This window comes from Psammomys obesus, unplaced genomic scaffold (assembly GCF_907164565.1).
Source record: "Psammomys obesus unplaced genomic scaffold, mPsaObe1.curated_primary_1811, whole genome shotgun sequence".
Lineage (NCBI taxonomy): Eukaryota > Metazoa > Chordata > Mammalia > Rodentia > Muridae > Psammomys > Psammomys obesus.
In genome coordinates, this window is record NW_026596131.1 from 13,451,591 (window position 1) to 13,465,740 (window position 14,150).

The window sequence follows — 14,150 nt, forward strand, 5'->3', positions numbered from 1 at the left end:
AATGGGGGCAGTCAAGAGATGCTGACATGGAGCACCGGTGAGGACACGGCATGGGCGGTGGTGCTCATGGGAGGATGCCCACCAGACAACGCTTGCTCAGCAAGCTCTGCACAAGCTGCCATAAAATCCCTTGACAAAGAAACACTTCAGAGGAGAAAGGCCTTTTCAGTTCCTAGTTCCAAGTCATAGTTCATCATCATGGGGACATCCAGGCAGGAACATGCAGCTGGTCACAGAGAGAAATGAATGTGCGTCTGCTGGCTTACCTGCTTATTCTCAGATCAGTTTCCTATATACTGGCAAGGACCTCTTACCTAGGGAATGGTGCTCCCCACAGTGGACCGGGTCTTCCCACAATAAGTGACTCACAGACATGCACACAAGTCAACCCATTGCTGGCAATCCCTCATTGAGACTCCCTTCCCTATGATTCTAGGTTGTGTAATGCTGGCCAAGGTGGATGATCGCTTGATCTTGAGAAATGAGACTGGGGGCGGGGGGGGGGTGACCTCTGGCCTTCACAAGTAGGCACACAGACACACATACACACTTCTCTCTGGTCATAACAGAGGTGCAGAGGCATCCACTGCCCTGAACCCAAAGGTTACATTCTCACAGGATGTCCCAACAGCATCTAAGCCTGCTCCTAGGCCTCAGGGGTCACCCAGCACCCAGCATCATCTCCTGCCTGACTCCCCGCCCAGGCTGTCTTCTGCTGTGGGTGACTGAGCACCCACTAGGTCTCCCCACTTCCCCATTCTTATGGATGCTGGGGTGCGTCTTTGTGTCTCTGCCCTGGCACAGGTTCAAAGGCTTCTGGAGGGACAGCTGGCCACCATGCCTCTCCCTTCTCCCCGGACATACCCTCCTCCATCTCCTGCTGCTGTCCTTAGCCTCTGAGGCCAAGCCCAGCAACCCCTTCTCAGAGATGTTCCTACTCTCAAGCAGCTGAGCCCCGTGCTCACCAGCTCAATACCCGTGGTCGTATCCCACTCTGTTCCTCTGTGGTAGTCCTGTGCCAGGGCTGGGGTGTTTGCTTGTTTCTGTCAGCCTTCCCGACTGGCTCACAATCTCACTCCCTGTCCCCCAGAGCCCGGCTCATGTGCCATCCAAACACTGCAGGAAGCCAGCAACACCTCCCGCATGAATGAATCGTGAGACACACACGTGACTTTAATGAGTTGAGATTAGTGACAGTGACAGACTGAGCAACTGCAGCAGGCACAGAAAATCCCACAGGACCTTACAGAACCTGCTTGTGCCTACAACGAGAGCCCTGGGAACTCACGGCACTGGGGTGAGCGCTGGCTGGAACCTTCTAGTGAATTTGTAAGCTCATAGAGAGAGTGGCAGCTTGGGGGAAACCTGGTGGCAGGCTGCTGGAGGTGGCTACAAAGAGGAGGGAGGCCAAGGAGGGGACCACCACGAGGTGTGCCACTTAGTCCTTGTCAGTGGAGTTAGTCAGGTAGAAAGGGCGGATGACCACCCGGAAACTGCTGAAGGCCCCCGAGGCACAGGGAAAGAGGGAGGGGGTCTTGGAACTATTGGTGTCCAGGGCACTGGGGATAGGGGCCTTGGAGCCTTCAAAGCTGGTGACATCCACCACGCGGTCCCCTCCACAGAGCATCAGGGCTTTGTTCTCGTAGGCGACAGTCGGATCGGAGTAGCTGGACCTGGTGAGGCCCAGCACGGGGAGCTCCTCAGAGGTGCAGGAGAAGCCATAGTTCCAGCAGCTCTGCATGGTGGGCAGGTAGGTGGCTGACCAGGAGACCCGCTTGTCCTTGAAGAGGAAGCTGGGGTGTGGTGGGGTCTGGAAGGACTGGTAGCTGTTGTACTGGGCTCTTGAATTGTAGCCATAGCGATAGCCATAGCCATAGCCTCCTGGGTACAACTGATTGGACTCATACTGCCTCCAGGAACGGGCCAGCACCAAGGCGCTCCAGGTGGAGGTGTAGAGCCGGGGCTTGTAGGTGTCCTCAGTGAGGTTCAGGCCCCTGTACTTGGCCAGCACGGGGAGAGGCACAGTGTGGAACTCCAGGGCCTCCAGGGTCTTCCTCTGGAACACTGCCTGGTGGTCCCAGTACAAGGACAGGTTGAACTGCAGCTCGAAGAGCCCCTCCGGCGACACCATAGGGAGGCGGATCTGCTCCACCAGGCCCTCCACCTCCTCGTGGGAGGCACCGCTCTCTGTGCTCCACTGATCCACCGCCTTCAGCATATCCAGCTCGCTGGACACAACCAGCTCACTCCTCGGGAGGAGAGCCTGGAGCAAGCTGAGGGGAACGCTCTGCCAGGCCTCGGCCTTCGTCAGAGGCTCAAAGTTCCAGGCCAGGAACTGCACGCACAGGTCTTCCAGCACGGAGTCACCGGTGGCCTGTGCATACGCGTAGAGGTCCAGGGGTGTACGGAAGGTGGGGTCCTGGGGCAGGAGGGTGGCGAAAAGCCGTCCGCAGTAGTCTCGTAGCTTCGTGGCCCCATACGCCGAGGCTATCTTGTGCAAGCACTTGACGGATGACATGGTGACCTCGATTCTTCGGGAGTAGAAGTACCTGAGGGGGTGGGGGAGTGAGGCATCTGTAGCCGGCCCTGACATGCAGCAGATATGCCTGGCCTCTTCTCCTACCCAGCCAGCTATCAGGCCCCCCACCAGCGGCCTGCTGACTCTGGGGCCATCAGTCACCCTCAACCTCACACCAACTAACAACAGTCTGGTCTCTCTGCTGTCGCTGTGAGCCTTGGCCAGCAGAGGTGTGGGCATCAGTGCCCAGCTGGGCTCCTGTGGTTACCTCTCTCCCTGAGCACCTGGTCCCGGGCAAGTGACAATGGCTCTCGGGTCACCTTATTTCTGCTTTCCTGTGACATGAACCATGGGAGGGCCTGAGCCCACCAGAGTGAGTGGCATCCTGCCTCTGTGCACAAGTGTTCAAACACATCCGAGGGTCCCTGCTGTTGCCTCCACGGCACCCCAGAGGCAGAGAGCTGGACTCTCTCCTCTAGACTGACCCACCCACACAACCTGCAAGAAACCCTTCATGAAATCCCCTCCCAGCAAGGGCATGGGGTAATAGGGTGCCGCCACCAGCACTGCTGTTGAAGGAGGGAGGACCAGGAAGAAGGGTTGGTACCAGTGTCTAATCCTCACCCACAGCAGAGTGGTCCCTCGGACAGCTGGCAGCTCTGAGCACGGAGGGAGGCTGAGATGAGCTACTCATGTCAAGGGTTCACGTGTATGCCCCTCTATTCTCCTCTCTCCCTCAAGGCCTCATTCACCCAGGGCCAGCTTTAAATTCAAGACATCAGAGTGGGTACCTTAGCCCTGCCCATCTTTTTCAAGTAAGAAACACATATCCAGGGCTGGAGAGATGGCTAAGAGGTTAAGAGCACTGGCCGCTCTTCCAGAGGTCCTGAGTTCAATTCCCAGCAACCACATGGTGGCTCACAACCATCTATACTGGAATCTGGTGCCCTCTTATGGTGTACAGGTGTACATGCAGACAGAACACTGTATAATATAATGAATGAATAAATCTTAAAACAAAACAAAACACAGAGAGGGGAAAGGCCCAAAGCTAGCAGCGACAAGTGGCTTGAGGCCCAGCTGGAGGTGTAGGAGACTGCTGTGTTTCCTGTTTGCTGAGCCCAGGGTCACAGCTTGGGGAGGCCGGGGAGGTCAAGAAAACAGGAATGGTGTGTAAGACATAGGAAGCAGCATCTCTGTCAGGCTTGCACTAGGCTGGAAGCAATTGGCTTTAATCTGGGTATAATTACCAGTGTTGGTCTCTTAAATGCCATGTTCCATTCCATGACGCTTCATGTCATCAGAATGAGAGAGAATATTTTCTAACAAATGTTCTACTTTCAAATCATTGCTTTCAAAGTGCAAGCTGAGAAGTTCACCTGGGTGGGGAATCAAAAATTTCTTATACCAGCACACGGTGATTTGGAGAATAGTTTGAGTTGTATGGTGAAAGGTGCATGTACTTACATGCACCAAATGTGGGGGAGACTGCCTGTGTGCACACCAGCGCACACAGATGCTTGTCCGTAAGAACAGTGCTGGTTGGCTAATAATGGTCCTCACAGGCTCTTATATTTGAGGGCTTAGTTACCAGGCAGCGGAACTATTTGAAAGGATTAGAAGGACCAGGAGGTGTGGCCTTGATGGAGGAAGTGTGTCACTGGAGGTGGGCTCTGAGGTTTCAAAAGTCCCAGTCTCTCCCTCTCTCTCTGCCTGTGGAGCAGGACGTAAAGCTCTCAGCTACTGCTCTGGCACCTGCCATGATGGCAATGGACTAACCCTCTGAAGCTTAAGCAAGCCCTCAACGAAATGCTTTTACTTGAGGAGTTGCCTTGGTCATGGTGTCTCTTCACAGCAAGAGAGCAGGGATTGAGACAAGTAGACAAACAGGCACATACAAAAGTAACATTCACATACACGGCCACATGTTTTTAGGCAAGTGCAGGAAGGATCTGGATGCATAAGCGTGCTCGTGCACGTGTGTGTGTGTGTGTGTGTGCGCGCGCGCCCCTGCACGCACACACAAAGGTAGTGATGTACACTCAGATGCGTGAATGTTCAATGTGTCCACGCAAGTGCAGGGAGCATTCAGATGTGTGTGTCCATTTGATTTTGCAGATAGGTGGGAATTTGAGACCATTTGTCTGCATGGGCAGACGTGTGCAGCGTGAATAAGCGTGCATGTGGCTGCGTGATATGCAAGTGCATACGTCCAGGGGGTTGCATAAGCATGTACGCACTCTTGAGTGTGTGGAACAGACCTGCCTCCCTGCTGCCCTGCCCTAGCAGAGTGGGTGCTCTCGGGGTGAGGAGGAGTGTGCAGCCCAGGTGCCACCAGAGCCAGGCCTGGCTTACCTGATGAAGTCTCTGACCACAGGCATGCACTCGGCATCCACCCTCATGAGGACGCTCCTGCCCACCGCCTGCCACAGGGCCTGGGCCTCAGGGTTGGTGTTCAGGATCAGCTTGTGGGCGCAGAGGCTCAGGTCCCCACGACCCTGCCCTGTCACCTGGATGAACAGGTCGCAGCCCTGCTGGCTGTCAAAGATCTGGCCCAGCGCATCTGGGAGCTCTGCAGAGAGGTCCAGGATGTGGACTCCCCTGGTTTCTGGGAGGGACAGAGGGAGTTGCTGTGTGAGGATTTGGACTCTGTGGGCCACTTTCTCTGTGACTTCAATCTTCAGGGGTCAGGGGCTTCATCTGGAACCTGCCATCCTGGTACCTGGCTCTGCTCAGAGGGCTTATGGGAAGATGCAGGAGGGGACAGGCCTGGAGGAAGAGTTCAACTGCCCTCTGAACCCTACAAGACAGCAGCAGGCCCTGGTGGCCTCCGTGGCCATGTGTGGCCCTGTGCCCTGATTTGCCCACAGGCTTGCTCCTTGCATGCCACACTCAGGCACTTCCTCTAGAGGGAGACACTGACCCTGTGCCCATCCTCTACAAACTCACCAGTGACTGCACAGGCCACTGGCCTACTCTCAGTGAAGTGCCTCCTAAGTCAGGGTCCACAGCAACCCCACATTAAAACTTGGGGGTTCCCAGTCCCAAGGAGACCTGTCCTCCAGGGGCTACGCCATGCCTCTGGGCATCCTCACTTGTCCCTGCCTCCCAAATCCTAATCCAGAGCCACATGCCACATCCTTTAGTGTGAGGGTTTGGCTTGAGTTTTACACTTAGAGTGGGTGAGTTGTCTCCTCCTGTCTCCTCACACTACGACCCCTGTGGCCTCCTATAGCTTCCAGTCTCCGCTTTACACTGTTCCCCAGCCAGGCGGGGGCTCCTGCCCTCCCCAAACCTGTACAGCTTGCTCACACTCACCAGGCCAGCTCAGGCTGAGCCCTCCACCTCAGATCAGCTTGTACCCAAGCTTGCCTGACCCTGCGGGATCTAATACCCTCATGCCTCAGTTCCCCAGCTCAGGACAGAGCAGGGGGGTGCCCCAGGAACCCCCAGGCCAGCCCAGGAGGAAGCCACAGGTGGCAGCCAGGAAGGGAAGCTCCCACTGGGCCTCAGACACTGGAGTGTCCCTGAGAATCGCTTCAACGTCACCACACACAGCCTGTGTGCAGGGGTGCTATGCAGTGTGTCAGAATAACAACCGCAAGACCCCGGCCGTTAGAGGCCGGCCCTTCAGCACGCAGGCACCATCCGCCTATGGGAAGCAGTCCCTTTCCCATAGGCCACCGCCCTGCTGGAGAAGCATCTCTGACGTGGGTGCTGCAAGGGACGCTCTTTCCATCCATCCCAGCCACACCCAGAGTGTCGCTCTCCACTTGTGTTTACACAGGGGCTGGTACAGGCAGGAGCAGGGACATGGGCACCAACACTGCCTCCTCCCGGTGCTGGCAGGGTGAGGGCAGCTTACCATTGGAGCACACCACGCCTGCATCCTGGTCATGGCCGCAGCGACTCATCATCCAGCCCAGAGAGCTGCAGTTGGCCAGCGAGGCTTCTGTCCCTGTACACTGCACTTCGTCCAGCATCACGGGCCCCGTTCCTGTGGGTGCAGAAGGAAGCCAAGGGCTGCGCTGGAGGAACTGGACCCTCAGAGGGGGGCAGGTCCTGCAACACGGGTGTGTACTGACACAGCAGGGATGTTTGGGGGGCATTACTGGGTGACCTCAGCTTTGGGGGATGGGGTGGCAGCCACACCTGGCCCAAAAGCAGCTCTGCCCAGTGCCTCAGAGGCATTCTCATAGCCCAGGGCCCGGCAGACAACGGTGGCATCCAGAAGGTTCCAGAGATTGTCACACACCGTCCCCCACTGGCCTCTGTAGAAGATCTCCACACGGCCCTCGTTGGCAGAGGCCCCATCAGCCAGACGCACATCCCCGTCTTCTGTACCTGTCAGGGGAGAGTGGGGGTCAGCTTGGAGGAGGGCTAGCCTGTGTGTGCGTGTGAGAGAGAGATGTTACCCACTGAGGAGGGCTGAAAGCTCTGTGATGACCCCTCAGAGGCTATGGCCTTTCTGTTTCTGAGCTCTGGGCCTTTTGCTCCCAGAAGGCACGTCGGCCCTCAGCCTACAGAGTGAACTGGGAGGTGAGGAGACTCCCTGCTGGCTGTCTGGAATCCTGGCCTGAGAGGGAAGGCAGCTCTTGGGCTCCTGGACACAGACAGAGAGCAGAGGCACCTCAACTCATGGCAGGTGACGCCCTGACAACCCAGTGTAAACCGAAATTGTCTCAAGTGGAAATGCGCCTCGTCCTTGGGGCCTTGGCGCTCTCCTCACTCAGCAGCGGGGCACTAGTGTTGCTTGTTCTCTCTGAGGCGTGGGGCAGCGGGGTGTGGTGTGCCATGGTGGGAGGAGTGGGCCGCACTGCGCTGGCTCGACCCGCACATACAGTTTCTATCTCGTCCCTACAGTGCCTGCCCAAAGTGGACAATCCTGGAGCAGAGACAGTCTGCACTCAGGCACGGGCAGCCAGGGAACTCCTGCTCCCCACTCTCTGGCACTCCATTTCTGCCCATGCTCATGGGGTCAGCGAGTAGCTGGGGGCTTGAAGTTGGTGGTCACCCATGCTAATTCAGCTCACTCAGCTGAGGGTGCAAGACTGGCAAGGCTCTTGGACCCACAATGCAGAGCTGTGAACTGCCCCCTGGGACTCTAACCTGTATCCTGAGGCCACCCACTTCCAGGAGAGTGTAGGCAGGGCTCCCTCCTCGTCCTGCTCATGAGATGGGGAAATTCCCTGGCATTTTCTCTATCCCCTGCGCTTCACTTGGGCCCAGGGGAGCCCCAGAGCCCATATACTACCATTTGGGATGACATGGGAGGGAATCCTGGGACACGGCACCTTGCAGGATGGTACTCTGCTGGGGGGGGGGGGGGGGGGGGCATGACCCACAGGGTGCTGCAGCCTTGAAGACATCTGTTTCGGACACTTCCCAGGGGGCAGGACTCACCTTGAGTTCCTGAAACCAGCAACCACCACACAGACAGGAGCCACAGGAGAGCCATTGCCTGGCCTAGAAGCCCAGCCCTGCAGCAGAAGGGACAACAGAGTGAGACCAGTGACAGCTCTTTGCGGGAGACTAGCAGTTCCACGGTCCCCTCAGTTCTGCCTGTGGAAGACAGGCAGTTTTGGGGATGGTCCCTCTTCTGATCGCCCTCATTCAGGCCTCTCTCTCCCATGCTCTGTAGGATAATCTTCAGGTCAGTAAGACTTCCCAGATGAAGCAGGTGGGTTGAGGGCTCCTGGCAACGAAGAGCCAGGAAACAGACAGACGAGAGGCTGTGCCTTGGGGGTGGACAGGGTGTATGCCTTATCTTCAGGCAATAGCTCCCTGTAGGGTGTACCCCAGAGGCACAAGATAAGCTGCTAATGGGGCAAGGAACTGTGGATGAGGCTGGAACAGGGGACTCCCCAGGAGGGGGGTGACAGAGAGTGCAGAAGGTCTGGGGCTCTGTGGTGTGAAGTGGGAGTAAGTGGGAGAGGGTCAGGGTCAGCCCCCGGGATGCTGGCAGTTCTGAGCACTTGGGCAGACTCACTACTTACACTCTTGCTTGTCGTAGGATGCCCCACCCAGGCACCGTCCCCCAGGCCCTGCAAGGAGGAGTATGACCCAGAGCAAGGTACAGTAGCCCTGGAGACACCCACTCTGCTCCCAGCAGTCAGCCTGGGACCAGCTAGTGGATGGTGCTATTGGGAGCACTGGACTGGAGCTGGTATCCTCAGACCAGGGGACCAGAGACCAGCAGCAGAGGTATCCCAGGACCAGCAGAAATAGTAGGACTGACCCTCCCCTCCCCCACCTCTGCCCCAGTCACTTCTGCACTAGACCAGCATGGACAGGACTTCAGGGTCCCAGGCCACTATCTTGGCAGGGGTGAAGATATTCTAAGAGAGACTTGTGCCCTCCCTTTAGCTTTCAGACAACTAAAGCAACAGGCCCCAAGCAAGCGGAATTTCCCTAGGAGTCTCCTGCAGAGAGGAGGTCAATGTCTGGTCCAGAGAGGAAGTTAGTCTCCAGGGAAAGAGATTTACAGCCCAGGCAACAGCCCGGTTAGTTATGTACACCTCTAGCCCTCTATTTGAACCTAGCCCTCATGCTAACACCCCTAACAGACTGGAAGGGGAGGACACTGGATCTTCCCATCTTCTCAGTACAGCCACATTAAACAAATCCCTTTTTTTCTGCTTTTCACTATTGTATCTTTAGTTGGACCATGGAGGATGAGTGGCTGAGTCTGGTGATCAGGGGAGCTTTCTGGGCATATGCTCTGACCACCAAGTCCTGTAACACACTGATGTGGGAAGCTTGGCCCTTATTGCTGTGCACCCTTTCTATCCCACCAGCCTCTCACAGCCTCCTGCAGCCTCCAGCAGCCAGCCATGTGCAGACCCCAGAGCAACAAACAACTCAGCAAGTTCCCGCATCCTGAGTGAAAACACCGAGAGAGAAGCAACTGACTCCAGATCACAGTTAGTGAACCCCAGATTAGTCTACCCACCGTCTACCACACAGACCTGGCAATGGCTGAGGGAGCCTGGAAGCCCACGTCTGTGTGCTGAGACATCATCCCAGTTTTATCCCAAGGAGGGACTCTGGCTTCTGGGAAACCAGAGTCCCCAAGGCAAACTGCTTGTCCAAACCGTCCATGTTTGGGCAGGAACCCTAGGACTTGGGAGCATGGCAGGGTGTGTGGCTGCTGCTGGGGGAAGCTGGGCCAAGCCTGCCTATGCTGGTTCATTCAGTACCACTGTGCAGGTAGGTGCAATCCTGGGCAAGGGCCCACAGACCCAGCAGGGGCCCAAGGACTGAGTTCTAAACCCCTGCCCCTTCAGCTGCTTGCTCAATCGTCCAGCATCTCTGCAGGTCAAGGCGGAACACGATGGCTCCTGGGCTCTGACCTGCCAGTGACCATACTGTGTGGAGTGGAGACCCACCTGGGATCAGGATGTGCTCGTCCTGGCAGCTGCTGAAGACGGTCCTGGAGCCCTGCGGGCTGCAACTGGAGGTGTTCTGTAGACGGTTCAGCCGGGGAAAGGCACCACAGGGTGGTTTTCCTCGTCCCAGGAAATGCTTCATAAACCTAGTCTGGTTTCGGTTTCCAGAAAACACATGACAGAGGCTAGTTCTGGGGTTGGCTGGGGTTGGCTAGCAGCCCTCTGTTTGCTCGCTGCTCTGCTGGGGGGATGGCAGGCACCCAATGCCTTGTAGCTGAGCTGATGAAACAGCAGCGTTGAGGCACCTAGGCTACGGTCGAACAGATACATGTCCAGGCTGGCCTGGCAGGCTCCCTGGAGGGGGGCACACGCCAGACGGTGGAAAGATGATGTGAGTGGCCCTAGGGGCAGAGGTTCAGGTCAGACAGGCTGTGACTGTGAGCATGGATGTAGGCTGCACAATCCTTTCCTGGACCCGGGGAGGCTGGCTGTGTTCATGCACAAATGTGCCATGCTCCAGAGGGAGGGTACGTGGACCAAGCCAGAGGGCAGGTATAAAGACAAAAGGGCCAAATGTAAAAAGCAGGGCGGGGAGCTTAGTGATGAAGGGTGTGGTCTCCTCCTGGGCACCTGACACTCTGGCCTCTCTGGGCACCCACACTCAAGTATGCATGCACGTACACACCCAATAGACATAATTTAAAACACCAAATCTTCAAAGGTTTCTACATAGCTAGTTTGAAGGGGGAAAACAAAGCAGGGCTAATCCAGAAGCACACACCTTTACCTGGGAGGCAGAGGCAGGTGGATCTTTGCGAGTTAAAAACTAGCCTAGTTTACACAATGAGTTCCAGGTCAGCCAGGGCTACACGGAGAAACCCTGCCTCAAACAGCAGCAGAAACGGCTCAGTGGGCCAAGGTACAGCCAATCCTGATGGTGTGAGTTTGATCCCTGGATTTCACTGGCTCCTGTAAGTTGTCTTCTGTTCTCTGCACGTGTACCATGGCATACATGAGCATGCATGTGGACACACACAGCAAATACATGCCAAAAAGTAGATACAAATCACAGAGAAGTGGGAGACATCAGTGGTAAAGAACACTTGCTGCTTGTGCAAAGGACCCAGGGTCAATCTGAAACACCCGAATGGTGGCTCACAAGCACCCCTAAGCCAGTTCTATAGGATATAATGGTCTCTCATGATCTCCATGGAGTACCAGGCACACATGTGGTGCACTCACATACATGCTAACAAAACACCCACATAGGAAATACATTAAAATTAAAGACGTTAAAAAGGCAAAGTTTCCCAGACTTAGGATAACTTTATACAGTGGGGGCCTAGGTCCCCACACCTCCCTGCACCTGCCCTACTCTCTGGCACTGTAAGGTACTACCTCAGGACACTGAGCTGTCCTCTTGAACTCAAATGGCCCAGGAGGCAAAGCCAGGTGACTCCTAGTTGGTATAAAATCATTCCATTCCTTTTCAGGTGTACAGTTCAGAATTCACTTGCCATGTTTCTGTCCCTTTTTTTTTTTTTTTTTTTAGATTCATCAATTTTATGTGTGTGAGCATTTTGCCTGCATGTAAGTCCACCATGGGCATCAGAACTCCTGGCGCTGGAGTTACACATGGCTGTGAGCCACCATGTGGGTGCTGGGATTCACACCCGGTTCTGTGTAAGAACAAGTGCTCGCTCGCCACAGCTGAGCCATCTCTCCAGCACCACCCCCAAGAGTCTACTCTTTATTAAAATGTTCACACCAATTCCAGGCTGGTAAATCCTCTCCTGCACCTTGAGAAGCCCTGTTACTTTGTCCCAGGTATGGTGATTGGGAGGCCCTGAGACCCAGGAGAACCAAACCCTGGCGGGGGCTGGTGACCAGATGGACTCCCATTCACACCCAGCAACACAATCTCCCGGTGGCCCCAATGATCCTCTGGGGTTCAGCACACCGAAGGGTCTGCCTGGCTTACATCCATTCACCTTCCTTGGCAAACAACAACAAAACCCACATCCTAGTTTCTACTTGGGGAGTTCTCAGTCAGTGTGGTTCAACTTGGGATGCCCAGGAGAGTCACCTGTGACAGGCAATAATGGTCTCATCAGCCTGTGGGGAGAGGGGCACTGGTGTTCTAAGAGCCCCAAAGAGTCCCTTTGGGTTCAACCACAAGCTTTGAACTACAGTGCCCACAGGCCAGGCACTCAAGGACTGGTTCCCTTGAGACACATTGTTTCCTGAGGCCATGGGGTCACGAAGCCCCGGGAACCCATCCTGGATCTACAGGCAGAGACAGCCACGACTCTGCAGATGTCCAAGCTAAGCTGTGGCTTCGGTCACCTTCGGGTGAGAACGTGAAGGGGAGGATGGGGGTGTCCCCTGGAGAAGATGGGGTGAGAGGACAGCCAGCACCTAGACCACCTGGTGCCTCTATCCTGGGTCAGCCCCACCTTCCAGCCTGGACTTAGGAACCCTTGCTTCCCTAGAAGGAAGCCAGGTCATACAGGCAGGGCCATCACAGGGTGTGGGGTCAGGAGCAGGTCAGTTCTATGTTTCTCCACCTTCCTAATGCTGCTATCCTTTAACACAGTTCTTCATGTTATGGTACCCCCCAACCATAAAATTTTGTTGCTACTTCTTAACTATCATTTTGCTACTGTTAGGAATTGTAATGTAAATATCTGTTCTACGGCTGTCTCCAAAGCCAGCAGACGGGTAGTTAATGGACCCAGACACCGAGCCACGGGACTTCCCAAGAGGTCAGGCCCCAGGAACATGCAGGGCTCTCTAACCACTTCATGACACATCTAGAAACTAAAAGTAAACAGAAGAAGTGTGAGGTGAGGGGACAAAGGCTAAGTGAACAACAGGGGCCTGAGAGTCACAAGGGCCTCTTCAGGATAATGCCCTGAAAAGATCAGGGCCACAGTGACCTCTAGCAGACCCCAAGTACCATCCCAACACTGCACAGAGGTGACACATCCTCAGGGCCAAGACAGCTGTGAACTGTTAAGATCCCAGTAGAAAAGAAGTATCAAAAAGAAGTGTCCAGCCAGGCAGTGGTGGGGAATGCCTTTAATCCCAGCACTTGGGCAGCAGAGGCAGGCGGATCTCTGTGAGTTTGGGGCTAGCCTGATCTAAACAGCAAGTTCCAGGACAACCTGGGCTACACAGAAAAACCCTGTCTTAAAAAACTCTAAACAAATAACTGTCCAATTCCCAGAAGGCACAAGGCCTCCTGATGTCTCATTTCCTTTGCTCTGCATCTATTGCTTCCCACGCCTTGGAAGCCCAGACTCACTCCTCCATCTTCTGGCCACAGAATACAGACATGCTTTGCAACACTGGATAGGAAATGGTCTCTTAGGGTGATGGGGTGAAGTCTGAGCAAACAGCCTCCGTTTAAGGGAGCTCCTCATGAAATGGGGAAATAGCCAATATACTGGTAACTTTTCTTACTCGCCCCTCTGGGGTGCTCTCAGTCTTGGCCTGGGGAGTTTTGTGCATCCTTGGCGGGGGGGAGGTGCAGCACACCTTTGACATACTCTAGTGTCATCTGTCAGCAGATTTTGCAGGTGCCCCCACTCAAAAAAGCCACATGATCCGTGCGCACACTGGTTCCTGTTGCAGCCCTGGGCAGTGGTTCAGGGATGGCCTGCCTTCTGCAGAGAAAACGGGTAACAGGGAGGACAGAGACAGACGCCCACATCCTTCCCCTTGCCTACCAGGTAACTGAGGTGATGGATCACAAGAAACTGGAATTTTCCCAGGGGTCCTCACACCCGAGAAGGGAAAAGCTGAGGCCTGGTGCCAGTCGGAGGGGTCTGGCCGCACAGGAGCCGGAACTGCACACAGTGATGGGTCAGTGACGGGCAGGACCACGCCTTGACCAGACCTGCCTAGCCATGCATAACTCTTGCCCTCTATTTAAACCTAAATTGTGTGTCAGGAACCCAAAGGTGGGCTTGAGTCACTGTACCTCTATGTAGTGGAAGTTTGGGTTTCTTTAAAAACTCAGTTATGTTAGGTAAGTATGTTTTTGTTTTCATCCCAAGTATGGGATATTGGGCTGCCTTAGTTTGTCCATGGCTGATAAAATGCCTTATTCTCAGTGGGTAACAGCTGGTAAGAGCCTCGTGGGCTGGGAGAGGTGAGCGGTCTTTGCCAGCTGGAGTTAGTGGAATTCTGAGGACTCTGGGAGGCTATAAATATGAGATCTCAGAGAGCGAGGGCTCTGA

General features: G+C 55.2%; 1 protein-coding gene across 1 annotated transcript; it reads right to left on the minus strand.

The window, feature by feature from the left end:
* Positions 1–1,144: 1,144 nt before the first annotated feature.
* Positions 1,145–10,099, minus strand: Lgals3bp (galectin 3 binding protein). Its single transcript, XM_055592557.1, has 6 exons — positions 9,907–10,099; positions 7,922–7,998; positions 6,671–6,862; positions 6,384–6,515; positions 4,874–5,126; positions 1,145–2,549 (listed from the first exon to the last, which is right to left on the minus strand). The coding sequence occupies exons 2-6, from the start codon at positions 7,974–7,976 to the stop codon at positions 1,439–1,441; spliced, it is 1,743 nt and encodes a 580-aa protein (XP_055448532.1). The 5' UTR covers positions 7,977–7,998; positions 9,907–10,099; the 3' UTR covers positions 1,145–1,438.
* Positions 10,100–14,150: the final 4,051 nt, after the last annotated feature.